This window comes from Elephantulus edwardii, unplaced genomic scaffold (genome assembly GCF_000299155.1).
Source record: "Elephantulus edwardii isolate Elephantulus edwardi_28Jun2011 unplaced genomic scaffold, EleEdw1.0 scaffold00014, whole genome shotgun sequence".
NCBI classification, from domain to species: Eukaryota; Metazoa; Chordata; class Mammalia; order Macroscelidea; family Macroscelididae; genus Elephantulus; species Elephantulus edwardii.
Window position 1 is genome coordinate 23,931,621 of NW_006399764.1, and position 27,994 is coordinate 23,959,614.

General features: G+C 39.9%; 1 protein-coding gene across 5 annotated transcripts in view; it reads left to right on the forward strand.

The window, feature by feature from the left end:
* PTPRD (protein tyrosine phosphatase, receptor type, D) overlaps nt 1–27,994 on the forward strand; it is a 367,796-nt gene that overhangs the window by 109,848 nt on the left and 229,954 nt on the right. For 2 of the 5 annotated variants that reach the window (XM_006881300.1, XM_006881302.1), the window contains exons 3-9: nt 11,344–11,532; nt 12,822–12,830; nt 13,539–13,556; nt 15,250–15,360; nt 16,742–16,753; nt 18,757–19,026; nt 22,823–23,404. In XM_006881300.1, coding sequence (XP_006881362.1) covers nt 11,379–11,532; nt 12,822–12,830; nt 13,539–13,556; nt 15,250–15,360; nt 16,742–16,753; nt 18,757–19,026; nt 22,823–23,404 — 1,156 coding nt within the window. In that variant the 5' untranslated portion in view covers nt 11,344–11,378. Of the gene's footprint in view, nt 1–11,343; nt 11,533–12,821; nt 12,831–13,538; nt 13,557–15,249; nt 15,361–16,741; nt 16,754–18,756; nt 19,027–22,822; nt 23,405–27,994 lie in introns of those variants that run through there. The other 3 variants (XM_006881304.1, XM_006881303.1, XM_006881301.1) reach the window with 3 other exon arrangements.

A 27,994-nucleotide genomic window follows, 5' to 3' on the forward strand; every position in this document is an offset into this window, starting at 1 on the left:
AAGTCTAATAATAACTATCTTATTCCTTTTGATGTCATCCCACATGATTCTAATGTTTTCTTCATTTTCTTTATGTCTCATCTCTGATGTTTATTCTAGTAGCTTTCCAGTGAGGCTCTTGCCTTCCAGCTCAATGACCCTCTGTTCCATTTCTTTAGTTCTACTTTTTGTTCTACTAGCTTGCAGGATACTTTTGCCAGTTTGGTCTTAATATTCTGGATTGCATTTTCATGCTTTTCTGTTATTTCCAGTACTGTGTTGGCTGTACCCTCTCTGTCCTGTGATGATTTTTTAAGTTCTTTTACCTCTTTATCTATATTATCAATTCTTTTTTTCCATCTTTTGCATTTTCCTCCTTAGCTGTTCAGATTGTTCCTCATCAATATATTTCTTCAGGACTGTTGTCTCTGTTTGCTCTCTTATTGGCTTCCACTGTTCCTTCTAACATTTGTATGTTTGTATCTTTTTCTGTAGCTGATCAAATAGTAGCAACATATTTCATCTGATTCTTTCTGGGGTATTCATTGAGTCTACTTTTTTAGGAGAAGGGTTATTTTGGGTTGGTTTTTTTTTTCTCACATGACTGAGGTCGGTTGCTGCTTTCTTGACATTAAGTGCATCTTTTCTTAGTAGATATTAGGCTGTTGTCACTATATAATTACCTAGATTATGGCAGTGTCTAGTGAAGCACGTATATATTTGTGGCTCCCATCTTGGCCCAAGGTCCTTCTGGTTGAGCTTACGGGATCCTTTGTGGTGTTGCTAGACAGCACTATTTCTCTGTGAAGGACCTGTAATATTGGGGCTGCTGGTGCGGAATAGCAGAGGCAGCAGCTGGGTGGTCTCCAGGCAGTGAGGCTGCAGGGTCTCCAGGTGGTGATGGTAGTGGTCTGGTGCTCTGGGCAGGACTGTGCTCTAAACTGGCAATCCCTGCAAACTGAAAAGCAGTGTTTCAGTTGCTGGCCACAGTGTGAGTGTGCCAGGTCTGGGCCATAGCATTTAGCAAATGCAGCAGATGTGGTGACTGGAGGCCCCCCTGGGCCAGCCATGTCACACAGGTGTTGGTGTCTTGCAGCAGAGAGAAGTTGGTGTGCAGATTTTCGTGTGAATAAATGAAGACATGCTTGAGAAGGCACTGGAAGCAAGTGTTGTTGCTGTTATGTGCCATCGAGCTGACTCATAGGGACCCCGTAACATCAGATCTGAATCTTGCCCTATCCTGTGCCATCCTCATTTTCTCTGAGCCCCTGTGACAGTCACTGTATAAGTCCATCTTGTTGGGGGTCTTCCTCTCATTTGCTGACCCTCCACTTTTGCCAGCATGATGTCTTTCCAGAGGGCTGGCCCCTCAAACAGCATGCCCAAAATATGTGCTTATAAATGAGAAACTAATTGGTGCTGAGTAAAGTCTCTCATGGTAACTCCTGTTGTCTGAGCTCAGAGAATTTTAAGGACTGACATTTCAAAAGTAGATTGCCAGACCTTTTGTCTGAGGCCCCTCTTGATGGAATTGAAGTTCATCCTTTTAGTTAGCAGTTGAGTACATTAACTGTTAACTACTCAATGCCCACAAACTACTAACAGTCTAGTAGCAAGTGCTTCCTTGCTGAGAAGACAACATATATCTTGTCTGTGCCCTCAGTGAGCCTGTAAGAGGTTGAACATGCCCATGGCTCATAATAAGGGTTTTATTGGAAGTGCCTATGAGAGGGAAGGCTTAAATGGAGCCACAGATAGTTACTGATGTTGAGAAAAGAGAATTTAATGGATATCTTTTCCTCCCCTATGATAGCCTATCTGTGCCACCAGTTTCTGATTTTACTTTATTATTCTCAGTACATTGTATATTTTTCTGTCTAAAAATGTTAAAGCAAATTTGTCAAATCTTTTTAGTACTGCTTTTGGAGAAGCATATCATTGCTATCACTCACTCAGTTTTTCATCACTACCATAGACGTGGAACATTAGAAAAATTGAGACTCTGCATGATGCAAACAGCCTTTCATTGTAGTTTTTAAAATAAATTGGGACGCAGTGGCAGGGTCAGCCTGTTTGAGTATGTTCTACAAGACCCTATCAACCTCTGGCAAGAACTGCTTGGGGCCATCTTGGAATGGGCTGTGGCCTTAGCAGGCAATTTAGAGTTCTCTGGCTTGCTATCAGCCGTAAGAGGTTCAATGTTTGTGGGATTGGAGCGAAAGTAAAAGCATCATTAAAATTGTTTATGGCTGAACAATGAAAGCAGCTTAACTGAGCAAATTATGAAAAAGCTATTACTTGATCGTTTGCAGATATCCAAACCCTGACTCCCTGAAAACGTATGTCAGGAGATTTTCCCCGTAGATTCCTCTCAAGTCCAGGGTAGGTCAGGGGTTGTTAACAGAAGTTGTACAGTGAGGAGAAGTTAACTTAGAAAATGCTGACATTCATTTTGTATGTTCTGTCCTTAATGGAACTGAAAGTTTCATATCAGCATATTCCATTAAGACACCACACAGATTCAAAGAAATGTGCTATATTTCCAGGTCTATTATAGCTGCCATTCCAAACAAAGTATGTATGACTTCTATGATTCACTAAGCACAAGTGTGTAGTAATCTGCCCTTTAATGGCCTCTCAAAATGACAGACCAAATGGCTTTGTGAAGGTCAAGTCTGATTTAAATTGTTGATGAATTAGTAGCTAATTCTGCATGATTGAATATTAATATGGAACAGTGATAAGTAAGACACTTTAAAGCTTAATGAGCACATTAATGAATAGGACAAAATGTTTTTCTTTTCAGCTCATGTAGAACTTTAAAGCTATGAATGTATTGACAATTTGTTAATTTCTGATAGTAGCTGGGTTTTTTTTTTCTGTGTAAGTTTATGTAGTTGAGGTATAAAGGGTATTGATTTAAATCCCAAGTTCCTAGTATCACACGTTTGATGAACTGTCAAAAGTGATGTTATCAAGTGGCCAAGGCAGTTTTATATAAATCACTAATAAATGTAGAAAGTGGGGGGGAAGCAATTAACATCTTCTCAACTACACCCACTGAGATAAGCATTCCAATTAGAAATTTCATTATTTCTACAGTTCGTTTTATGTTGAATGCTGGATTTTTATTGCCAAATACCTGACAGTCAAATTGGAAACAAGCCACAACTGTCAAAGTGTAACAGCTCTGACTATTTGGATCTGTTACATTGTGATGTTGCTCATGAAAATTTAATGATGAAAATGCATTTAAAGAGGTTCTGGGCAAAAAAAAGGGGGGGAAATGAATGGAATTTAATCACCCTTATTAAAAATAAGAGAGGAATGATCTCCACCTCCTCCGTTTGATTTGTAGGTGAGAAGAATTATCTTTGTTGGGCACTGTGTATATGAAAAGGGGGCTCTGGAATCTTCTTGAAGTGTCAAGGAGGAAAGGGAAGGTCATATGAACATAGTAGGCCACTTTAGGTAGAGCACGAGTCAGTTTTGTCAGTGCTTTCTCACAAAGAAAGCAAGGGATCTGTTTCATATAAATGGTTATTGAATCAGAATCTCTTTCGTAAGTGGCTCCACAGTCTTTAGCTTTTGACCTTTGTCATTGATGGGCATTGAATATTGGCTTGATACTTCAGGGAGATGCCCTTGTGGGAGAGAAGTAGTGACTAGTGGGGCATTATTTACATGTACTGAAATGACAGCTAAATGCTTTCAGAAAGAACCAAAGGGCTGAGAAATACAGAAAGAGTTCAGCAATGCCAAGACAGTTTCTTTTTCTAATTTTTCTTTTATTTAGCTCCATTGGTAAAAAGTGAAAGGACACATTCCTGATGCACAAATCTGTCTTGGAAGAAGAACATCCGGAGAACTCCTTAGAGGCAGGGATGGTGAGACTGTCTCACAGACTTTGGGTGTGTTGCAACGAGAGGCCAGTCCCTAGAGAAGGACATAGAAGGCTAATGAGAAAGCGGAAGACCCTTGAGGAGATGGATTGGCGCAGTGACTGCAACAGTGGGCTTACACACAGCAGAGGCTGTGAGGATGACACCAGGTTGAATAAGGCTTTGCTCTCTTGTACAGCATTGGAACCAATTTGACAGCATCTAATAATAAGTTGATGACTTTAGAAATGATTTTTAAAAAACCTAAGTGAGGGGGGGGGAAGTCTGCAACAAAATTTAAGAGCTTTCTCAGAAAATTCTTTCCAGATGACAAAGGCAGTAGAGTTGACTTTGGAGCACTTGAGGTAATGATTTTATCCCTTAGAGCATTTTTGTGTCAATACCTACCGGGTGAGATGTTTAATAATATAATACACGTTGTACAACAACTGTGATCTTTCTGTATTCTTCTTCTATTCACCCCGCCTGAAACATTAAAGCTACTCTTTTCATGTAAACACATGGACAAAAGTCTTTAAAACCATAAAGGATAGCAGATGACATTCAGGTAGAATAGATTATTGAAATTAGCATATCCTAATTTACCAGTTAATTCTTCATTTGTAATTTTGAACTCTCCCTTGCAAACCGTGGTAACTCATTTTGAGATTCCATTCATCATCGTTTCTTTTGCTTTCTTTTTTGGTGGTGCTCTTACTGTAATTGTGGTTAGAGGAAAAGTTTATAGAGAAAATGAGTCTTCCATTCAACCGTTTATACCCACATTGTTTGATGACACAATATGGCAACACTCTCCCACCTCATTCCTGGGCTCCCTTTTCCCATGTGCCTTCCTTCTCTGCTTTGATTTGGGGTAGACATAGCCCTTGGGGTCTCCTGGAGGTGAATGTACTGAGGAAAAAGTTGTTCCTGGTGTCATTGTTCACTTTATGGTATTGTCTTATGTCTAATTAGAAGATTCTTCCCAGAGGTGGGTTCATTTCCACAACTGCAGAATTTTTAAGGGCCAGAGTCTTGGGAATTCCATCATTCTCTAAGGTTTGAATTGCATTCTACATTTTTCTCCCACTTTGTCCAGAGCCTTTTAAAATTCATGTGTTTCTAACCCTTCTCTACTAGAGAATTCAGCTTACCTGAGGATTTGTATGCATTTACATAGAATGAACTTATCACTGCTTTCTCTAAAGAGCTGTGGGTTTTCATTGTGGTTTCTAAGTCACTTCCCTTCAACTGCTTTTGAAGGCACCATGAACTCATGTAGATAACACTGACAGTAAGAACCTGCACTATCTGCTCAAAGGCACATGGTTCAAACCCAAGATGTTGCTTGTATAGAGAAAGAAGCGCAGTCCCCTCTGGTATGATTCACAACCTCAGAAAAATGGCTGGAGGAAAAGCTATGAGTCAGTTTTGACTTGACGGTACATCAACACCAACCATTAAGTCGTAATTGGTGATTCTTGGGTGACTTTAGATTTTTTCGTTTTATAACATAGGAAAATAATTGTACTCAACAGCATTCATTCAAGTAATGTTTCCAAAACTGCCTTGCTGAAGTGGCAGAGGAGTTTAAAGATAAAGGGTATGGTGATTGTATTGATGACTAGGTAAAGGGGGGGAGGGGGAGGACGACAAACCCACCATGCAGGTGTCTCTCAACTTAAGTATATGTAGTGTGCTCAAGTTAGCTATTTCTAACTCCCTTCACTCTCTAACCTTAGCTAGCTCACGGGGTTGTCTACAGGAGAGATATTGTGACAACCCAATTTCATAAAGATTTGCATCTTGAGAACCCTTTGGGAAAGTTCTTCCAGGTCCAGTAGAGTCATTATGAGTCAGAATTGACTTGGCAGCAATGGCTTTTCTTTCTTTTTTTTTCTTTTTTCTAAGTTGTCTTGGGAGTGATGAGAATTTCAGTGTAGATAGAAGAAACACTTACCAATGGGGAGGTAATCCCTGTGTGCCTGTGGAAATGGGCCAGACTTGAAAGGACGTTGTTGACCAGTCTTGGTCAACTGAGGTGATACCTTACAGGTTCTGAAGAGTTAAAACTTAAATTTAAAAATTCAGTTAAATTGACTGACAACACAACAGGGACATCCCAGTGAAGCCTCTTTGGCGGAAATTGGCAGTTGTTTAGACGTTGGTGACTAGTCAGGGATCAACTAAGAATTTCAAAGTTTCAAAGGAGAAACTTGTTGCCACATCTGATGATTATTACAGTTTTGCCTACTGGTAGCTTTTCTTTTGAGTTAGTCTGTAATTGGTAACTTATGAAAATTCATCAGTGGTTATGAAGAAATACTGACTAAATCAATACCAGGCCTAATCTGGTTAAAAATGTTTCATAAAGCTTTTCAAACAAATTACCAACTTCCGTTTTTAAGCACTTGAATGAGAGCATAAAAAAATAGAATAAAAATTTAAACTAGAATTAGAAGGAAAATGGAATTTTATAATTAAAAATCTTCTCAGGCTTGGCTATAATCTGCCTTTCTAATCCTCATTGAAGATCTGCTGATATGCATTCTAAACATGGGTTGTGCTTAGATGTCAGCAGATTTCTTTTTATCTTTTGCTTCAGTGACCTTTAAATGAGTCATGATCAACTTGATGACAGTGGATTTGGTTTTGATTCGAGTTAGTTTCTACAAGAAATGAGAGCTTTTGATGTGGAACTGACGAGAGACAAACTTTAGGTGAGTTGGAGAGTTAACAGTTAGGGATGGAAGGAGTAGGCAGAGTCACTGTGTCAAAAAAAATTGGCACAGAAGAATTTTATGGAAAAGCATACAACCAATAGGCAGTGGTGATGAAAGAGGAAGTTCAAGCTTGTCTGAAATAATTGGCAAAAAACAAGACCTCGGGAAATGATGGGATACCAGTTGACATATTTCAACAAACTAATGCAGCCCTGGACGTGCTCACCAGGCTGTACCAAGAAATCTGAAAGACAACCTCTTGGCCAGCTGACTGAAAGAGATCCATATTTATTCCCTTCAAAAAAAGGGTCACCTGACTGAGTGGGGAAATATAAAACATTATTACTAACACCACATACAAGCACAATCCTGCTGAAGATCATTTAAAAAAATGATTGGAACAGTACATAGAGAACTACCAGAAATACAAGCTGGATTTGGAAGAGTCCATGGCATGAGGGATATCACTGCAAATGTTAGATGGAGCTTGGCTGAAAGCAGAGAGCACCAGATAAATGTCTGTGTTTCATTGACTATGCAGAGGCATTTGACTGTGTGAATCACAAATAATTGTGGCTAACATTAATGAGAATGGGAATCCCAGGACACCTGATTGTGCTCATGTCAAACCTATACTTGGACAGGAGGCAGTTGTCAAAACAGAGCAAGAAAACATCGCATGGTTCAAAATCAGGAAGGGAGTGCATCAGGGATGCATCTTGTCTCCTGCCTTTACGTTCTATTTGCATGAGGCCAGACTTTATGAGGAGGAATGTGTCATCAGGATTGGAGGGAAACTCATTAACAACCTGCATTATGCAGATGACACAACCTTGCTTGCTGAAACTGAGGAGGGCCTGAAGCATTTGCAGCAGAGGGTTGAGGACTGTGTAGTCTGCAATATGGTTTGAAGCCCAATATGAAGAAAACAAAGATTCTCACCACTGGGCCCACTGACAGCGTCATGATAGATGGAGAAGAGATTGAGATTGTTAACAATTTCAGCTTCCTTGCTTCCGCAGTTACCACTGTTGGCACTAGCAGTCAGGAAATCAAATGGATTGCATTAGGAAAATCTGCTATCAAAGACTCTGCAGAGTGTTAGAGAGCAACGATGTCAGTCGGGAGACTAAAGTGTGCCTGATCCAGGCCATGGTCTTTGCAATTACCTGTTATGCATCAAGAGATGTGGACAGTGACCTAAGAGGGACAGAAGCACTGATGTCTTCGAATTGTGCCGTTAAAGAAGAATATTGAATGTACCATAAACTACCAAGAGAACTAAGGTCTGTTCTGGAGAGGATAAAGCCAAACATTTTTTGGGGGAAAAAAAAGAATTTTGAGGCTCTGTCGCAAATACTTTGGGCATGTTGCCAGGAAAGACCAGTCCTTAGACAAAGACATCATGCGCGGAAGGGTAGAGGGACAACACAGGAGAGGAAGACCCCTGATTAGATTGACACAGTAACTGGGGTAATGAGGGTAGATGTGTCAGAAATAGTGAGATTGGCCCAGAATAGAATAAGGTTCAGAGCTACTGTGTGTAAGGTCACTGTGAGTAGTGGTCCGCTTGACAGTACATAACAACATCTTAATTGAAAATTGAAGTTGCCAACAACTTTATCTTTATTGGACCCGTAATCATGTTTTGTACCGGCAGTCAGGAGATCATGAGATGGATTATATTGGGCAAAGCTGCTGTCGGGGATCTCTCCAAATTACTTAGAAGCAATGATGTCATTTTGAAGACTAAAGAACACCTGCTTCAGGCCATGGCCTTTTCACTTACTCTGCATCTGAGAGCTGGACAATGAATAAGGATGATTGAAAAAAGACTTGATGCATTTCATCCGTAGTGTTGGAGAAAAAAAGAACAAGCAGACATGTCTTAGGGAAGGTGCAGTCGAATATTCCTTGGAGGCAAAGATGATAAAGTTTAGTTTCACATACTTTGAGAACGTTACTAAGAGAGGCTAGTCTTTGAAAAGGAGATCACCCATCTTCTTCCCGCTGGAAAGACCTCAGGATCAGTGAAAGAGGAGGACTGTCCACTTGATTGACACGGAAACTGCAGCACTGGGCTCACGTATGACAGAGACTGTAGGGATGGCACAGGGTAGGACTCGGTTCACATCTGTTCTTTATAGAGTAGCTTGAGTCATACTTAACTCAGTGGAACCGAACAACAACTTCTCAGTTAGGGAACTCTGGTGGCCTGGTGATAAGAAACTGCATTGCCAAACTGAGGGCATGCAGTTCAAATCCACCAGCTGTTCCATGGGACAGGGTCTTCTTGTGTGGTGTACTATGTTTAAAACTCACTGGAGAATCAGCTATCAGTCCATTCCAACTCTGAAAACCCTGCTGAAGAGTCAGCTATGCTATGTAACAACTTCTTAGACACTAAAAATGGTAGAGGGTGCTGAGGTAGAGGGATAGCCTCCCCTGTCCTGAGAAATGTATGCTTTTGTGTTGTTAATAGAGAGTTGCTTTTGTTGTTTCCTTTTTTGTAATGGGAACTCTTAGACGATTATCTAAATACAGTATATTTTAAAATAAAACATGCACCATGCAAGGACTTATTGAACTTAATTTTAGCTTACCTGTGCATTGTATGTGTGTCACATTTTCCTCGTGTGTTATATTCAAACAAATGGGGCAAATGAAATTCTCTACAAATGAATTTATTCAGGTAGAACCTTTTATTTGTATGGAAATAAAAAAAAATCTCTGTACTTAGTTAAACTTCTCAAGAATAGTATCTCAACTTAGAATACTAATAACCAAACCCCATTAAACTATGTCTTCACACACACCGTTCAGACTGACCGTCACGAATCACGTCAGTGTCCATCGCTGTAAAATGTCTTGCCTCAGTGCTTGTACACATGGTGCCATTGTTCCAAGAGGTTCTTCCTCTTTATGCCATGGCCAAGTCAACTCATTCTTAAATATACCTTATGAAGCTTCTTGGTGGTCCTTGCTGGCATTCCTAGGCAGATGTGCCCCACTTCTCACTCTCTTGTTGCCGCCTCTGGTTCCTAGTGTGTTGCACATTGGGTTGCTCACCCACAGGTTAGTGCTTCCAACACACAAATAACTCCTCAGCAGAAAGATCACACTCTCATTCTGTGAAAATGTACTGCCTTAGAAACCCATCAGAACGTTCTGGTAATCTAGTGTTTAACAGTTGTTCTCCTAACCCAAAAGCAGGCGGCTCCACTTGCTGCATTGAGGCGAAGATGAGCAGTCTCCTCCCTTGCAGTATATAGCCATTGAAGCCCACTGGAGGGTCAGCTATGAGTTGGTTAAGACACAACCACACATAACAACAATAGAAGCCTCTGGTGGTCTTCATGCGTCAGACTTGACTGTATAGGTGTTGTGTACTGTTGAGTTGGAACCGACACACCCTCCTGTGGGTTTTCAGAGGCAGTAAATCACATTAGAAGAGAATGCCATCCTTCTGTGGACCGGCTGGTGCATTCAAATTGCGTGATTTTGAGATTGCAGTGTAGTGGTTTGTTTTTTTGTTGTTTTTTGTTTTCTTCCTGCTTCCCGAGAACTTGGTCACACCCATCTACCATAACCTCTATCACAATGTCCTGTCATAAATCGAATACTTCAATTTTTTGCATTTTTTTCTAATTATTATTTTTCTCTCTACTTATCACTGTCTAAAGGGAGTTCTAGTCGCCTAGTGGGTTGCGAGTTGCACTGTTAACTCAAAGGTGTGTAAGTCAAATCTACCAGCTGTTTAGTGGGAAAAATATAAGCATCTTCTCTCATGGGATTTACAACCTCTGAAAACTGCTGCATACTCAGCACTGGATTGGTTCTGACTAAACACTGGTGAGTTGTGAGTTATCAGTATCTGGAAATCTGACCTTTGTACTTGGGGTTGACATGAGAATGAAAGTATCAGTAAACTACATGTGACAAGTATGTGTGTAATGTTGTTGTGCTGTGTACCATCAAGTTGGAGCTGACACATAGCTCACCCAACAGTGGATTTTCAGAGGCAGTAATTGCAAGGGAGGAGATTGCCTATCCTTCGTATGATTATGTCTGTCAGATACAAAAAGAACAATAAGAGATGTGTGTGAGAAAAGCCCCAAACCATAATGTTCTTAAGAGACAAACTGTGATCAAGCTTAGAAGCGCTAGTCCAAGGTATAAAGACACTGCCAAATACAACCAGAAATGCACAATCTAAAGAAGATAAATTGATGCATGGGACCTTCTAGAGATAAAATCTCTATGCACATGAAAAACTTCTTCCAACAGGGTGAAAAGAAAACCTGCAGGCTGGGAACGAACATTTGGCAATTCCATCTCAGACAAGAGTCTTATGACAAAATTTACAGAATACTCCTGGGCCTCCACAAGAAAAAGACTGATAACCCAATTACACAATGGGCAAAAGACATGGAAAGATTTTCTAATAACTCAAATTAAGTTGAGAATTGCCTGTTGTGTGCCTAGAAGTTGAGCCTTCTGGGTTGATAACCACTACATATAGTAGTGACAACAATGGACTTAGGAAGACCAGTAGTCAGGAAGATGGCTCGATGCTAGGCAACGTTTCCTGTTTATGGAGTTGATGGAGGCTAGCTACTAGCCATTCTGAGAGTCCAGTGGCACTCGGTTTGTAATACATTTCAGCATTTGTTGAGGAGGAGGGACAGTGTGTGATCTGTGTCTCTGGATACATGGACATCTGCCATGGTAACATGTCTCCATCACTTTTTGTCTTGCAGAGGATCAAATTCCCAGGGGCTTCCCAACCATTGACATGGGCCCACAGTTGAAGGTGGTAGAGCGCACGCGCACTGCCACCATGCTTTGTGCAGCCAGTGGGAATCCAGATCCGGAAATCACGTGGTTCAAAGACTTCTTACCTGTTGACACGAGCAACAACAACGGCCGCATTAAGCAGCTACGATCAGGTAGGGTCCTGTTACTGTTCCCACTAACACCTAGAGAATTTTTGTATCTTCCTTTCTCCCCTTTAATTTTTTTTCCTTTCCTTTATTTTTTTTACTCCTTAAGTATTGGTTTGTTCTCCCTCCTCACTTTTCTCTGTTATTTAATGTGCCGTCCATGTGTGTGATGTCATAGACCGTTTCAGATTCTATTTCTCTCCTGTCTGTGTGTTTTGCAGCTTCTGTTCAATCCACATTGCTCACTGCTGTGACTGTATTTTTGATATTTTTTTTGTTTGATTTACTGCTCTTCTGCAGTATCTGATGGTTCCATTTCCTCTTTCTTTCCTCTTTTCTCTGTTTTCTTTTGAAACAAATTTATTTCATTATTGGACTTCGTTCAGAACTTGCAAGGAGTCCCAATGATCGTGTCCATTAAAACTTTAAATATTCATATTAAGCACTAAAAATGATTTGATTTGATTTGATGAAAGCATGTTCTCTGCTGTCTTCTCTACATTTGACCTCATCAAAGTACCAAAAGTTTAGTAAGTTTTGAGCACAGTTGCTTTCTTTTCACTACTACATGAAATACAAAAATTCTGTCCTGTGATTAATCAGATGCATTTTTTGAAAAAGAAAAAAAACCATCTTGCTTAAGTACCCATGAAAGGAGGGGATTTTGGTTAGTATTATTGTGCTAATTGGGAGTGAGCCTTTTCTACACATTAACCTCTGTAATGTGTTTCCATACCTAAGTGTTTTGGACTTACTGGTTTTGTTGGTTTTTTTTAACCCTCAAGTGACTGGATCTACAGAAGTCTGCTTTTGGTGTAGATTCCAGTTCCTTCTTTCTCTCTTTCTTTCCCTCTTGCCCTTTCTCCTCCCATCCCTGCCCTAAGTTTATTCCCTTTGCTTTCTTTAGATGAAAAGTAGTGCTAATTCTACACTTCTTAAGTTTTCAACTCTGTCCCTTGTTAATGTCCTGGGGACCTAGGCCAGTAAGTTATATACTGTGACATTAGGAGTGATATTACTAGACGCTTCTAAGTTGTTTAACTGCCTGTCTTCCCAGAATCCTCAGCTTTTGACCTGTCCTGTGATGTTATAGCGTCTTGTTAACTGCCTCTCTTGCTTGTTGTCAGAACTGTGTAGATTAGCATTCTGTTATTGTAAATTAAGTAGTAATTATTCACCTGTAACATAGATGATTTAGTGTATAAAGCTTTAACTCTGAAAAATTTGTACCAGATTATAAGGAGTATAATAATATTTTTATGCTGTCTTTCTTCTCTCCGTATTTTAATCTCCAGAATCTATTGGTAAGTGCTTAGTTCTGAAGCGCACTTCACCCCCCCCACTAATTTCCATATTCAGAATATTATTATTATTATTAATAAAATGCATGGCATGCATTTTACTAACTGTCAGTGTAGACACCAGGTCTCCTTAGTGGCGCACACACGCACACCTCCACAGAATCGTTGTCGTTAAGAATACTGTGTAGATCAAATAGTGCACACGTTATATCACTCAAATGTAGCATAGCCACTGGCTTGATGTGAGCCGGTCAGCAGTATATATACCTAGTCAGTCGGTAGCATTTCCTATAACAGTATATATATATATGCATATCTATATATATACTTAGATTAGCCAGTATTTTCCTGAACCTTGCTTTGAAAAATATCGTATAGTTTTTTTATATTTTCTTATTAAAGGATGTGAGGTTTATGAGATATCATTCTAACCTTGTAGAACCCTTGACCCAAGAATTCAGTTACTTCCCCAAGGAAAGCAGTGCAGCCTATTGAGGTCTTTGCCCTCTGTGGTATAATGCAACTTGCTTTTATGATCTAATAATACTATCTAATATATTCCTGTTTTACCAGTAGAGTAATTCAAGTTTCTTTTAAGACCTTATTGAATTCTGTAATCTAATTGAATTCTTCTCCCCAGCCCTAGCCTCCTTCTTCTCGTACTAATGCTTCTTCTTTCTAATCTTATTTGCATTCATATTATCCACGCAGGTGGTACACCAATAAGAGGTAAGAGTGCTGAACTAACGTTCACAGAATGATCTTGCTCATTCTCTCTGTCCGTTCATCCCTCCCATCTTTGTCCTGTTTTCAAACCCATTCCAAGAACGCCCATCAACTTTGTTTTCCCTTCGTACCATTTGGTTATCATCACTGACTGTCATCTTGTGGACTTTCCTTTCTTTTCCTTTTTCTCTTTATTTGGCTCCTTTCCTCTTTGTTTTGTTCATTTCTTTCTTTTCAAAAACAATGATTTAAGTTGTGATATGCTTCAAAGAAAGCATATCAGGTCTTTAGACCACAGACCAGTCACAGCGTACCATCTGTCCCTTTTTTTTCCTTTCTTCTTCTTCCTTTTTCTTTTTTTCTCTTTTTTGTTTTTTTTTTTTCTTCTTTTTTCCCCCCTTTTTTTTTGTCCGACTGGAGAAAAAAAAAGATCATTTTTTCTTCCTTAGCTGTTCTTGTTCTGGACCAAAGCCAAGGGTGGTCTGGAGAACAGTGGCAGACATGCAGAGGACTCGCTGGGACGCCAACTTTTTGTCTTTATCTTTCAAAAGGTTTTTGCTTTTGTTCTTCAATGCCTTTTTTTTCTCTTAATGTCTTAAAAGTCAAAGAATGACTCCCCTTTCCACCCGCTCCCACTCGCCTACAAGCTGACAAAAATGCTTTCCCCCCCCCCCAACTTCTTTTTTTCTTGGATTTCCCGCCTCTGGATTTTTGGATCTTCCGTCCTTCAGACTATGGAAACACAGGTGCACAGTACTCTTGGTGGTATGTGGTATCGCTGGTTTTTCATACTTTGACTTGGTGTTCATTTCTTTTGTAATTCTTGTTTTGTCTTTTTCTTGGGGTTTTGTGACACCACACTGCTAATCCCACTGGTGGATTTGTTGGGTGTCTTAGGGGATCCCTCTCACGGTCCTCAAGCAGTGACTGGTCGACTTCTTCGCTGACATCGACCAAGCTTTTTAACATTTTTTGTTTTTCGATCTTCTAATCCAACTGAACTTTGTTTTCCAGCAAAGCAAACGTTATCAATGATTGTATTAAGTTATGGCAAATGGTCTTTCTTTTCTTAAACCAATCTGCATGTCTTAAGGGAGTTTTGTTTCTTTAAGTGCTCTTTTGATAACTTCTAATGACTAATTTTCATTTTTTTTCCACTCTGTGCAGCCCTTTTTTTGTGCTCGCTGCCGATTTTTGGCTTTCTTCCACAGAAGACTTTCTTGAAAACCCGGCCTGGGAACTTTTTTTTTAATGTGCTGATATTTTGCGCCACTTTTGAGACCCAAATGAAACAAAACAAAATCAAAACAACCAAACATAAAAGTTATCTATATATCTATATATATATTAATCTTTTGTTTTATTTAAAAGCCATACTTCCTTGAAGCAGTCTCACCCATCTTCATTTTATTAGTCTAGGACAATAAGCGTGTTCATTATGACTAGAAGGCTTGCTTGGGAAAAGAGATATGTTTTCTTATGCTAGCATTGGTGATGTTAAATTAAAATAAAAAATAATCTTTATATGTTTTTCTCATCGCATCATTTTCTGTCTGTGCACCTTAGCGAGAGATTGAATCGGCGTTGAGCGGACCTTCGCTTTTCAGGGTTTTTCATGTTATAAGAGGTTTAGCTTTCTGGACTGAAAAGACCTTCTCTGACCTTGTCTTTGGCAATATATTTTATATCCATACAGGCGCCCTTCAGATCGAACAGAGTGAAGAGTCTGACCAAGGAAAATATGAGTGTGTTGCCACCAACAGCGCGGGCACTCGCTATTCTGCCCCTGCCAATTTATATGTCAGAGGTAGGAACACCATAACCTTGGCCTTGGGTCTTCATGCAGGCTCAGGGGAGTGGAGATGCCCACAGGATCTATGCTGTTACGTCAGCTCTTGCCCCAAGGTCTCGGTCCCACTCACCGTAGCCGAACCCTCTTAGTGACTAGAGATTTCAAACGTTTCAATATGTTGTTTTTTAAAAAAATGCCACCCTTGAGTGGAACTTATCCTGAGGCTTGAAGTTTGTAAGTATATGTGCATTTTGATTTTTATTGCACTGGTTGAATTCTGCTTGGCATTGGTTTGAGGGCTTTCTTCCTTTCTTCTCTCTCTCTCTCTTTTTGCTGTTATTCTTTCTCTAATGTTTCCTTATCAATGCCTGACATAATTTCTCAGTTTGCTACTACTACTAATCAGTTTCTGTGTAGCTCCAGGCAGAGGGGTGTTTGTGCCTCCAAAACCACTGTGCTTTGAAAGGAAAAAGAATGCTACATGCCAGGAGCATTCTTTCTGTTTTCTTATTTATGAACACATAGTAGGTATATGTGTGGAGAGAGAGATATAACATATAAATCCACATATGCACACCATATTTGTTTAAATTAGTAAGATTTACTCAAACGTTTAATCTTCTTTTTTGTCATGAAATATTGATTGTATTTTTTTAAAAAAGCCACCTGCTGCCATTGGGTCTAGAATGAGTTTTAAAGATACGTTCTCATAATAGAAATGATTGGAAGTTTGAGCTTAACAAATGGCCCTGCCTTTCACTCCAGCTGAGAGGAAGTGTGGCTGCCGCTTCTTCTCTGGGATTCCCAAAGCTAGTGTCTGTACTGTTGATGAGATGGAAATGTTCTTTTTCTAGGTCTTTATGCCAATGAATAACCAGAGGAGGGAGGGCCGGGAGGGTGGGAACCGAGGCAAAGCTGATGAAGGGAGCTTTAAGCTGGTTAGAGTAAGAACATATCTAGCTTGATTTTGAAATTTTTGCTAAAGATGATTATACTTCCCTGGGATTTTCCACCCCCTCTACCCTCTTTGTCTAGAGTCTGGGTTGGGAGGTTATGAAGGAAAGCCATGCTTCCCTAAATGATCGGACAGTCCCATGGCCCTTATTGTCACAATGGTGACCTCCTTTGCTGCATGAGGCATGTGTCCCTTCTTCGACAGAAAAGAAAAATTTCAAAATGACGCTAGCTATTGGTTCTAATACTGTGTTAGTCGGTGAGGAATTGCTAACTTTTCCAGCCAGTGTAGTTAACCGCCTAGACTAATTAGAACAAATAAGATGGTCAAGTAGCAGGTGGGAAAGCCTTGATATGGCCTTTTTACTCTCTCTGTGTTTCCCTTGTTTTTCTCCTTTCCTCATTTCATTGTGTTCTGCATCAAACCCCCTACATCCCTCAGAGCTGCGAGAAGGTTGGTGTGTTTTTTACTTTTTACCCACCTTACAAAACTATTCATTAAACCAATAACAAAGAATACAAATGAAATGAATGTAGCTGCACTGTGGTCCTCTTTTGGTGAATGGGATGTCTTAGCAGAGAATGCCTGGCTGTGGCTTCCGGTGCTTGCTGGTGGTGTCTGCCTGGGGCATGAGGGGAGAGAATGGGTTCGGGTGCATGGGAAGTGGTAACCCCTAACTCTCTAAGGCCCAGTGACGCGCTCAGTGTTCCTGATTTCCTTCCTGCTCCGCACCTCCATTTCCCACCCGCTTTTACTGTGTCTCATGTGGATGCCTGCTGCCCACAGACTGACTTTCTAATTGATCCCCTAATCCAAAGCATGAAAACTAAACTCTCCCCCCATTTTTCTTGACATGTCCATGGGTACCCCCCGACTCCACACTGGCCCCTGCTTGCTCTGTGTGACCTCTGTGAATTGGCTGCAGGGAGCATGCCTACAGCTCTCTCTTGATTTCTTCTCCTCTGCCTGTCACTCACTCCTGAGGCCATCACAGCAAGCCCTCTCTGAGCAGCAGAGGGTCACCTCCACCCTAAGTGCAGCCCAAAAGTGTCCAGACAGAATTATTGCTCTATTGAATTGATTGTCTTCTTGGGATTACATAGTTGCTGGGTTATTAGCTTATTCTTTTCTCTAAAATTACGTGCATGACCTCTTCATCTGGACTTAGGTTTCTTCTAATGATCACCTTCTAGATCTCAAATACTCTTGGTGTAATATCCTGCCACCTCAAAGCCTTCCACCAAACCACCCTGTCTCTGACCCTCTCCATGAACGCAGCCCAAGCCATGTGCATTTAAATGCACACAAACATGCGGAGAGTCTGAAGCGGGAACACTGATCTATAACTGCTTGATCATTTTATCTGTGCTGTGGTGCTTTAAGACGACTTCTCTTACTGTTCTGTTCTGCTGTGTGTTTTAGGTCCAATGTCCCTCCATTTGAATGTGGGCATAAAGAGTCGCTCACTCGAATCTGTTTTCATTTATGTCGACTCACCTTAAATACCAGCCGAGTGGAGTCCTGAATGTGACCCGCCCAGCACCCTCCCTGTCCTTCCCTTTAACACCCTGAGCTTTATCTAGCATCCTCCTCCTTCCTACCTGATGCTAAGCCCCGTCTTAGTCAGCGTACTTTACTGCCATCGCTTTGTGTTTAAGTCTGTCCCCCTGTTGTTTCCTCTGCCGTCATCGTTGTCTCGGACTCCGGCCATGTTCCTGTGGACCTCTCTGCATGGGTCTTGAGATTCCTCCCTGTGCACGCCTTGCATGACCCGATCCAGTATCTCAGCTTTGTTTCTTCTCCTGTGACTGTACATGGATATATATGATTATGTACATATTTCTGTGTGTGTTCCTGTGTTATTGTGAGGTCTCGAGGCTGCATCTACTCTGAGTCTGAAAGCAAATCAAATTGCACTTTATTGTACTGTAGGTGATGTTTTCCAAGGCTGGCACGTGACCGTGTGGTCCCGCGTGTACAGTCACATCAACTGGAAGTGCCTTGTCCTGCAGTTGGTGTTAGTACTGAACTCAGGCTTGGCTAGTGACCTTCCAGTCCCCTTTTCTGCATATACATGGATGCATAGAAATATTTTCATATGCATGCATGTATATGCCTGTGTGTTTATATTAATGCATGATGTCTGTGTATGTTAGTTTGTAGATAGTTCTTTTTTATCATTATTTCATGTTTTGTAGGGTCCTTGGAGGTCTTAATAAACTTTTGTATGAATGTGTCTATGGTATAAATTATTGAGCAGAATGAAGCTTTCTGTGTATACACACACCATACTTGTATGGTCTGTATTATCCACAGTTTTGATGTTTTGTTTCCGGACAGCCCACAGTATGTTTTAATTGTTTAATTGTGTCTGTACTGTGCATGTCATGTGTTTAATAAGCCACAAGGTAAACATTGCCGTGTATGTTATTATTTTTCCCTGTGTTTTGTTCCAGTTCGCCGTGTCCCACCACGATTCTCTATCCCACCCACTAATCATGAAATCATGCCAGGTGGAAGTGTTAATATCACCTGTGTGGCTGTGGGGTCACCAATGCCTTATGTGAAGTGGATGCTGGGGGCAGAAGACCTGACACCTGAAGATGACATGCCAATAGGAAGAAATGTCCTAGAGCTTAATGATGTAAGACAGTCAGCAAATTACACGTGTGTCGCCATGTCCACGCTGGGTGTCATTGAAGCAATAGCACAGATCACTGTCAAAGGTATGTCCTGTGACTCTTGCCCCGAGGATCTGGATACATTGGTGCCACCTAGGTCATGCCTTCAAAAAGTCTGTTCTTAGAAGTCAATAATGACTCCATTCTGTGTTTTAGATCTGAACTTCCTACTCATAACTACAGTACACGTAAGATACATCTGTCTAGGTATGCAGTCACTCTCAGGAGTATTGACAGCCTAAGTAGGCATAATCGTGGAAATATTTAACAACAAGCTGGGCTCAGGCACTGATCAGAAAGAGAGGGGTCCTTGTGTCCCAGCTGGCGTGAACAGAACTTCCGTAAGCCAGAGCATTATCAGGAGAAAAACCCAAACATAAGTTAATACCTGCTTAAAATCCTTGAGGGATATAAAGAAGAATTTAAAATAACATGGTATAATAATGCTAACTACCACTTCCTATCAAGTCCTTTCCAACTCATTGACCCCGAGTATGTCAGAATAGTACTGTCTCAGTGACTAGTTTCTGGAAGTAGGTACCAAGTCTCTGTTCAGATCTAATTAGAAAACTTAACCGCCATCAAGCCAGAACTGACTGATAGCTGACCCTCCCGACGGTGTTGGTGTTTGGGAGCTGTAATCTGTGGTCACATGTGAGGAGATTGGTCATCTGCCTTCCATGGAGCAGCTGGTGGATTTGAACTTGAAGAGGGAGAGATCCGCATTTTGCTTAGTGGCACAGCCCTGGAGACTAAGCCACACTGCTTTAAAATTTTAATAGACCTTAGTATTGTAAGTTCAAATGCACATAACCTTTATTTTGTTGTAGCTTTTAAATTTAATCTTGTATGGAGTCCTTAACAAAGATTATTTTCTGAAACCAAATCTGCTTAATATGCAGAACCCATGCTTTAGAACCCATGATTATATTTGAACTCAAGGAAAAGAAATGTGAGATTGTATTATTATTTTAATGAACATTTGTAGAATTTTAGAAAACTTGTAAATTAAGACTGACCATGATAAAATGTTTTTATAAATATCTAGAATTATTACTGAGTGAATAAAACTGCCTTCCCTTCCTAGAGAGTATAATCTTAGAAAATGTAAGATGTGACAATGCATAAATGTTTCACAGCATAGGCTCAGTTGGTAACATAGTCTCAAACAAGCATATACATAAATAGAAATATATGCATACAGTATTAATTAATCATAGGACAAAGGAAGATTATAGAATGTAACCCTGGTTAACATTAATTATAGTTGACAACCACCACTCTATATTGAAGGAGCTCTGGTGGCCCAGTGGTAAGAAGCTGCACTGCAGTCCAGAGGCACATGATTCAGATCCACTGGCTGTGCCACAGAAGAAGGACAGGTGACCTCTTTCTATGCAGTTTACTGCGTCTGACAACCTGCTGGAGGGTCGGTTCCAACTCGATGACGCACTAAAGTAATAACACCAATAACATTAGATTGAGTGTCCTTAAAATAGTAAAACCATTCTTCTTACCATACAGCCACATTTATACAAAAAAAGTGATGCAGTGAGACCAATAATGGTGCTAAATAGTACTAAACGCTTAGCAATAGTTTTGCTGATGTGAAGAATTTCGAAAGGATCTCACACTTCTTGAAAATTGCCAGGTCAGAATATTTGAGCCAAATCTTTTTAAAAATAATTTTCAGTAAATACTGTTAGCTAAATATTGTCATCCTATAGTGCTTGGAGTAGGGAGCTCTGGTGGCCTAGTGACAAGAAGCTGCGCTGCAATCCTGAGGACACACAGTTCAAGGCCAGCAGCTGCTTCGTAGGAGGAGGATGGGCAGTCTCCTCCAGTGCAGTTAACTGCCTCTGAAAACCCAGTGGAGGGTCAACTGTGTATGGGTCATTTCTGACTCTACAATACACAACAACAGTGATTGGAGTAATATGCCAGTATCGTGTGACTTTTTAATAATAACTAACCATTCTATCTTTCCATATCTGGATGCTTACTTAAGACTTTAAAGACTTCCGAAGAAGAAATAATGTTAAGTAAATGTTGTGTTCTACTTCTCTATTGTCCCGTCTTCCTCCCAGCTCCACCCTCCAAATAAAAGGACTGTATTTTATTTTGGGTGAATCTTGACAACAAGACTGTCCAGTAAATTAGAACCAAGAGAGCAGGTTTGAAGGGTGTGAGTTTGCTGCTGTTGAAAAGACATTGGGCTAAGAGAGGTTGTCCTTTCTGCCTTTATACTGACAAGGAGACGGGGACAAATGGGCTGAGTACATGAGTATTCCCTTCTAGATTTGTAGTAAAAAGTCACCGGGCAGAACTTCCCTTCCTACCATGTGATCCCTCTTTCAGAAACACTGTTGAAGCTCAGGTAGTACTTCCATAGCAGGCCATTTGTGAGAATGCTTTGTCTTCCTAATTAGTCCTGTTTAAAGTGGTATCTTGTTTTAAGAATTGGTTTTCTAAGATGAATTTGTTCAAGTGTTTGGTGTATGCTCTCATCCCAGATACTGCAGATGGAGAGTACAGAATCCACATTTGATGCTGATGGAATGTTTTTTAAAGTGACTGTAGCCATAATTTAATTTCCTTAACAATTTTTTTTAATATTAAGAAGAGGGAAGCCTCCATCAATTTGAGATCATTGGTTTTTATCTTACAGTTACTTACCGGATTATTTGTTGTTGTTGTGTATGGTGGGGCCGTAATCGACCCAAAGCTGACTCTCTGGCACGTTTTCAGAAGCGGTAGTTGCACAGGAGAAAATTGCCTGTCCTTTTCATGTGGAGCAGCTGGTAGCTTCGAACCATGTGCCTTTAGGACTGTAGCCCAGCTTCTTTCTACTAGGCTACCAGAGCTCCCTGCTGGATTATTTAGGGGAAAACTTTTTTCTGATGCCACCTATGTCTAAAAAAAATTATAAAGATACCACTCGTTCATTCATTCACAGTAATTTAATTCTATTTTCATACATTCCAGTTTTGTCCTTTACAGATGTTCTTAGTGTTTCATTATTTCATTTATTCACTGAAGAAAAGAACCAACTGGGCAAGCTTTAGCAGCAATAATGATTGCTGTTCATTAACAAATAATTAAATAATAAATTAGTTGTTGTTGCTGTGTATCATAGAGTCAGAACGAAGCCATAGCTGCCCCTCTAGCAGGTTTTCTGAGGCAGTTAATGGTGTGAGAAAAGATTGCCCAACCTCCCATAAGAATTATTTAGCAATAATAATTATAGTTACCATAGCCTCACCTAGCCATGTGGTGAAAGACAAAACCAATGGCTAGGAAAGCCATTTTGAACAAATAATTTACTGCATCACAATATGATGATACTGCTAATATTAGGAGGAATAGTAATTTCAACTACTAGTTTCATAGAAATGGCAGAAGGCATTCTGTGAGCGTTACTGGATTAGCGTACAGATCTGCAGAACAACTGGAGAAATGTGGTTACACAGCTGTACAGTATGACTCCTGTAATACAAATATTTTTTCCATATTTTGCATAAGAAAACTGAAGCGTAGTTGGGTAAGAAATAGATCCAAGATCATAGAGCTAATAAGTGGAAGACTTGGGAATAGTTCTAATGCAGTGCAACCCTGGAGACTTTGTAGTTACATACACTGTATTTCTCACCCTGTAACATGAAGTACATGTTTTCGGTAGATGCCTTAAAATTTCATTCTGGAAATTTGGAAAACTTCCCTCTGCTGTATTTTGTTCTTATTATATCATCAGTAGATGCATAGCACTTGAATAGCAGAGTCCATTGATACTTGTAACATCTGAGAGTTCAAAATAACCCCAGTCTTTCTTCTTTTCTCCAAGCCTTACCCAAACCTCCAGGAACCCCCGTTGTGACAGAGAGCACCGCTACCAGCATCACGCTGACGTGGGACTCTGGGAACCCTGAGCCTGTCTCTTACTACATCATTCAGCATAAACCTAAAAACTCTGAGGAACCTTACAAAGAAATTGACGGGGTGGCGACCACTCGTTACAGCGTTGCTGGACTCAGCCCCTACTCAGACTATGAATTCAGGGTCGTTGCTGTCAATAACATTGGGAGGGGCCCACCCAGTGAGCCTGTGCTCACCCAGACCTCAGAGCAGGCGCCGTCCAGTGCCCCCCGGGATGTCCAGGCACGGATGTTGAGTTCGACCACCATTCTAGTTCAGTGGAAGGAACCCGAAGAGCCCAATGGCCAGATTCAAGGATACAGAGTCTATTACACGATGGACCCCACTCAGCATGTCAGCAACTGGATGAAGCACAATGTCGCTGACAGCCAGATCACCACGATTGGCAACTTAGTGCCCCAGAAAACGTACTCTGTCAAAGTCCTGGCTTTTACCTCAATTGGGGATGGTCCTCTTTCAAGTGACATACAAGTCATCACTCAGACAGGAGGTAAGTAGAGCTCAGAGTGGGTGTCTCAGAAGGGAGGGTTTAGGTACTAATAAGTGGAGAGGGCCAAAAAAAGGAGAAAGACGTGAGAAGTTTGTTTAGATAGTAGGACTTTAACTGTTGCCATTTGCACTTAAAAATGAAAAGATTTATGATAATTTTTGTACAGACTGAATAAAGTCGCATTGCTTAAACACTCAGGAAAGGTTAAGATCAGACGTCTGAAAAAGCCTAAGCAGAGATGCCTGAATGATTAAATAAATTTTGTACTGTATGAATGTACTGTATGAAAGAGGTATATACTTAGCATACTTTCTTCTTAACATGTAATCAAATAACTTGAAGACTTTCTCCATATACAATTTGGAGAATACATTACCTTACTCTACAAAAAAAAAAACCCAAAACAACTTAATTTTTGTAAGATTAGTTCAACACCATTTCAAGAATCAAATCTGTTATCAAACAATCTCTAGTATTCTCAAACATCTTCTGTTTGCTAGGAAGCTGCATTCGTTATATGGTCATAGTCTCTGAATTGACATTCACTTTTCTTTAATGATCTCAGTGGATGGAGAATGATATTTACTAAGATCTAAGATCTCACTTTGAGGCCTAGTTCACCTATGTTACTGGGTGTTTTACAAGATGCCAAACTATTTTATGATGAAAGCCATGACCATACCAGTGGGTCTGGATATCAGACTTCCTTGGTCTTGGATTTAGAGAGTGATTGGATTGACCTTCAGGATTGGAAACATGGAATAGCTGCTGTCTTCTGAAATTTTTCCTCAAGTTCTCATACCTTGTTATGCATGGTTACTTGACTTGTAGTTCTCTTGGACACACATCAGGTAGTGAGCACTTGGGAAGTATACCAATGGCTGATTTCAAGATTTTAGATGAGACCCATGTTACTGGAAATGGCATTTATAATTTACAAAAGCAACTCTGGTAACGCTGGGGATGTATTAATGCTTTTTATCGAGTATCTGAACTAAAACACCTTCATGTTTGTTCGAACACTGCGCTGCTTTCATGTTATTGGCGTTCTGGATTCTGTGAATGACTCTTGTTTCCTTATTTTCCTAAGGCACCATAAATTTTAGAGCGTATTGATAGCCTGCCTAGACTTAAGCTATTTCCATACAATTGTCTGCATCTCAATACCTTATTCACAGATCGTTTTTCCCCCTAATAAATTACATGAAGACTAACTATAAAATACATGTTTCTTGATAAAATAGGAAAAAAATATTCCACTTCCATTTTCACTTTTGTCGGTTGGAACAATGAAGAAGGAAGGGTAGTTGACAACTACAGACATGGTGACAAGAATGAAGCTTGAAATGAAATTAATGAATCATGACTTAGTCATCAAAACACCCCTTATATGAAGATTTGTGTTTTATCAGAAATACAGACAGTGACTTTACACATGAATCTCACCAGATGGATGGCATAGGAATCAGATTGATTATATCTGTGGAAAGAATTGTTGGTGAAAGTCAGTATCAGTGGTCAAAACCAGGCCAGGTACTGACTCAGGATCACACCAGTTACTTTTGTACAGTTTACAGTTTGAGGCTGAAGAAGATTAATACAAGTCTGCAAACCCCCAAAAAATATGACCTTGAGTCAATCTCACCTGAATACGTAAATCATCTTAAGGATAGGTTTGAAGCATTGACCACCAATGTTTAAGACCAGATGAGTTTTGTGATGACATCAAAAAAGGTGTATACCACTATTCATAGCAGCATTACTCACCATTGCAAGAGCATGGAAGTAGCCCAGTATGTACAACCACAATGGAATGGATTGAGAAATTATGGTACATTCACACAATGGAATACTACGCAGCTCTCAGGACCAGTGATTTTGTAAATTACTATCTTACTTTAGAGCGAGTGGAGAGCATTATGTTACGTGAACTAACTCGGTCCTGTAAGAAAAAAATACTGTATAAGGCCATTATTGTAGAACATATATGAGGATCCAGGTGGACTGACACAGCAGCTACAGCAACAGGCTTGACAGTGTGTCAGATTGTGTGAGGTTGGAATAGGATATGACAGGGTTCACATCTGTTGTATAGAGGTTTGCTAGAGCGGTAATGGACTTGATGGCACTTAGTAATAATAATACTGACTTTTGTGATTGTGTATTCACTCTGTTACTAAGACTGGTCAAAAAAGGTGGTTATACGATGCCATCTAGGTGATTCCAACTGATAGTGACCCTATTTACAGGATGCGACTCTGCCTGGTCCTGTCCACAGTATAAACTTAATTCTACCAGTAAAGTTTCCTCTTGGAAAATACTGAGTTCTTGGAAACCTTTACTACTTTTTCTTGACAAAAATTATCAAGTCTTATTTTTTTTTATACTGTTTTAGCAGCTCTCTAACCGTTAACATGATACAGTATGTTGGAAATTAGATTTCATGTTAAGATTTTCCACTATTGCATCCTTGATATTTAAAAACAAAACAAAACAAGCCAACAACTCTCTGGTCCTGATCTCTTTAGGGTTGGGATCCCAGCCTACCATGAATTAACTGTATGATCAGGAATTAGTGACTTCCTATTACAGGATGTGGTTTTTTGTTCTCCTTGAAAATGTGCCAGATGGGATAATGGTTAACCGTGGTGGACAGTGGTGGAGATTCCTGATTAAAACAAGCTTGGAAACAGGAGTGGCATCCACTTCTGAAATGGCTTCTCTCCAGAAACTAAGCAGTGCTCAGGCCTTTCGTTCATAGGGTCGCAGTGAGTCATCTGTGACTCGACAGCACCTAACAATAACAAAATAATAATTACTTTATAGGATTTGAGAATATAGATTGAATAATGATGTTTAAAGTCATACCATATAAAAGCCAGTTGCTGTTAACGGCAGCTTGTGATGACTGTTTCAGCGTACAGCTGTGTTTGGTAGGATTTTCAGCGGCCGATTTTTTTTGGATGTTGATCTCCAAGTCAAGACTGTGAGATGTTGATCTCCAAGTCAAGACTGTGAGAAAAGAGGAAGACCATCAACAAGATGAATTGTCACAGTGACTTTAGCAATGGGCATATCAAAGAATGAGGATGATACAAGACAGGGCAAGTTTTGGGTCCATAGGGCCCTGATGAGTCATGGTCAAGTTGATGGTACCTAATGAGAACAACAGCAACCCGGATGAACTGAGACCTCTTCAGTCTAACATGAAAAAATTCCTGGACTACACAAGGACTCTAACACGTTGTGTACTATTACCACAATAATGGTCACGGCTAGACTATTCTAAGCAGGGTGCTGTGAATTTTATGTGTGTTAATTCTCACAGTTCAGGGAAGTAGACCTTAAATGATCCCATTTGCCAGGGACAACACTGTAGCTCAGAGAAGATAAAAAAAGATGCATTAACGTGCTGAAGGTCATGCAGTTAATAAGGGGAAAAGCCAAATTTAAAACCAAGAGCCCTGGTTATTTTAACCATCATTAATATTTTTCAACTAATATACGCTGTTTTTAGTGGTTTTGTGCCTAATTAGTGTTCAGAAAAAGAATACAAACAAAAAAAAAGAGCACAATATGTAATTCAGTCTTATTTTTAAAAATTAAGTATCTCCAAAAAAAATGTTGGAGGTGATTATTAGAATACCTCAGTATAGAAGTACATGACAACACATAAGGGGGAAAAATTTCAATCTGAAATAAACAGAACACTTTTTTCCCCATAAAATATTATTTACTTGGTCATTAAATTTGGCTCTGAGCTCTCCAGCTACAGATTTTGATGTAAAATTATCCAGTGTTTTCATAACTTCTTCTTTTCTGTGGACAGGATAATTTCATTTTCAAAGAAACCAAATGTTTCCTGAAACAAAATTCAACGCAAACATGAGAATCCTTGAGTTTCGTGAGTCTTTGTATGGCGTACAGACAGTGACAGCAAATACTTTCAGTAGCAATTTCTTGAGAAGGATAGAGTTGGTTTTTAGAGAGACAGATCCTATTTTTATATTCTCCATTACCAGAGGGCATAATCTAACATTGAATCCTAACTCAGTGAAGGCAGCATTGGAAGGAGGGCCCTTGAGTTAATATGATCCAGCGACTCTGCTTTCTTATGGTCTGATTTAATTTAATGACAGAACTGAGGAAATCTAGATGAATGGTTCATGTGTGTATCAGAGCAGTTGTTCCCAGTCTCTGTTTGACTTAACTCTATTTAACATTAAGATATTTCCAAGGACCTTTCTGTAATAGTTCTAAGTTTAATTCCCATTGATTGAGAAGATATATAATGGCATAATGACTGCATCTGCCAAGATCAATAGGCTAAGAAAACCCTTCAAAATTGCACAAGGATTTGATCTGCTCTGTGGGTTTAATTAACAAAAGCCATTTCAAGTTGGTGGACACCCGCCAACTACAATGATATTCGTTCTGATATAATTAATGCTGAGGCATTCATTTTTATTTTTTTTTCCTTACTGCTGACTGGGTAGTTCTTAGGATCATTGCTAAGCAAAAGTATAAAATCATCAGGAAACCTCCTTTGAGGGAGGTTATATTGAATTTAAGAATTAGATCATCTTCTCT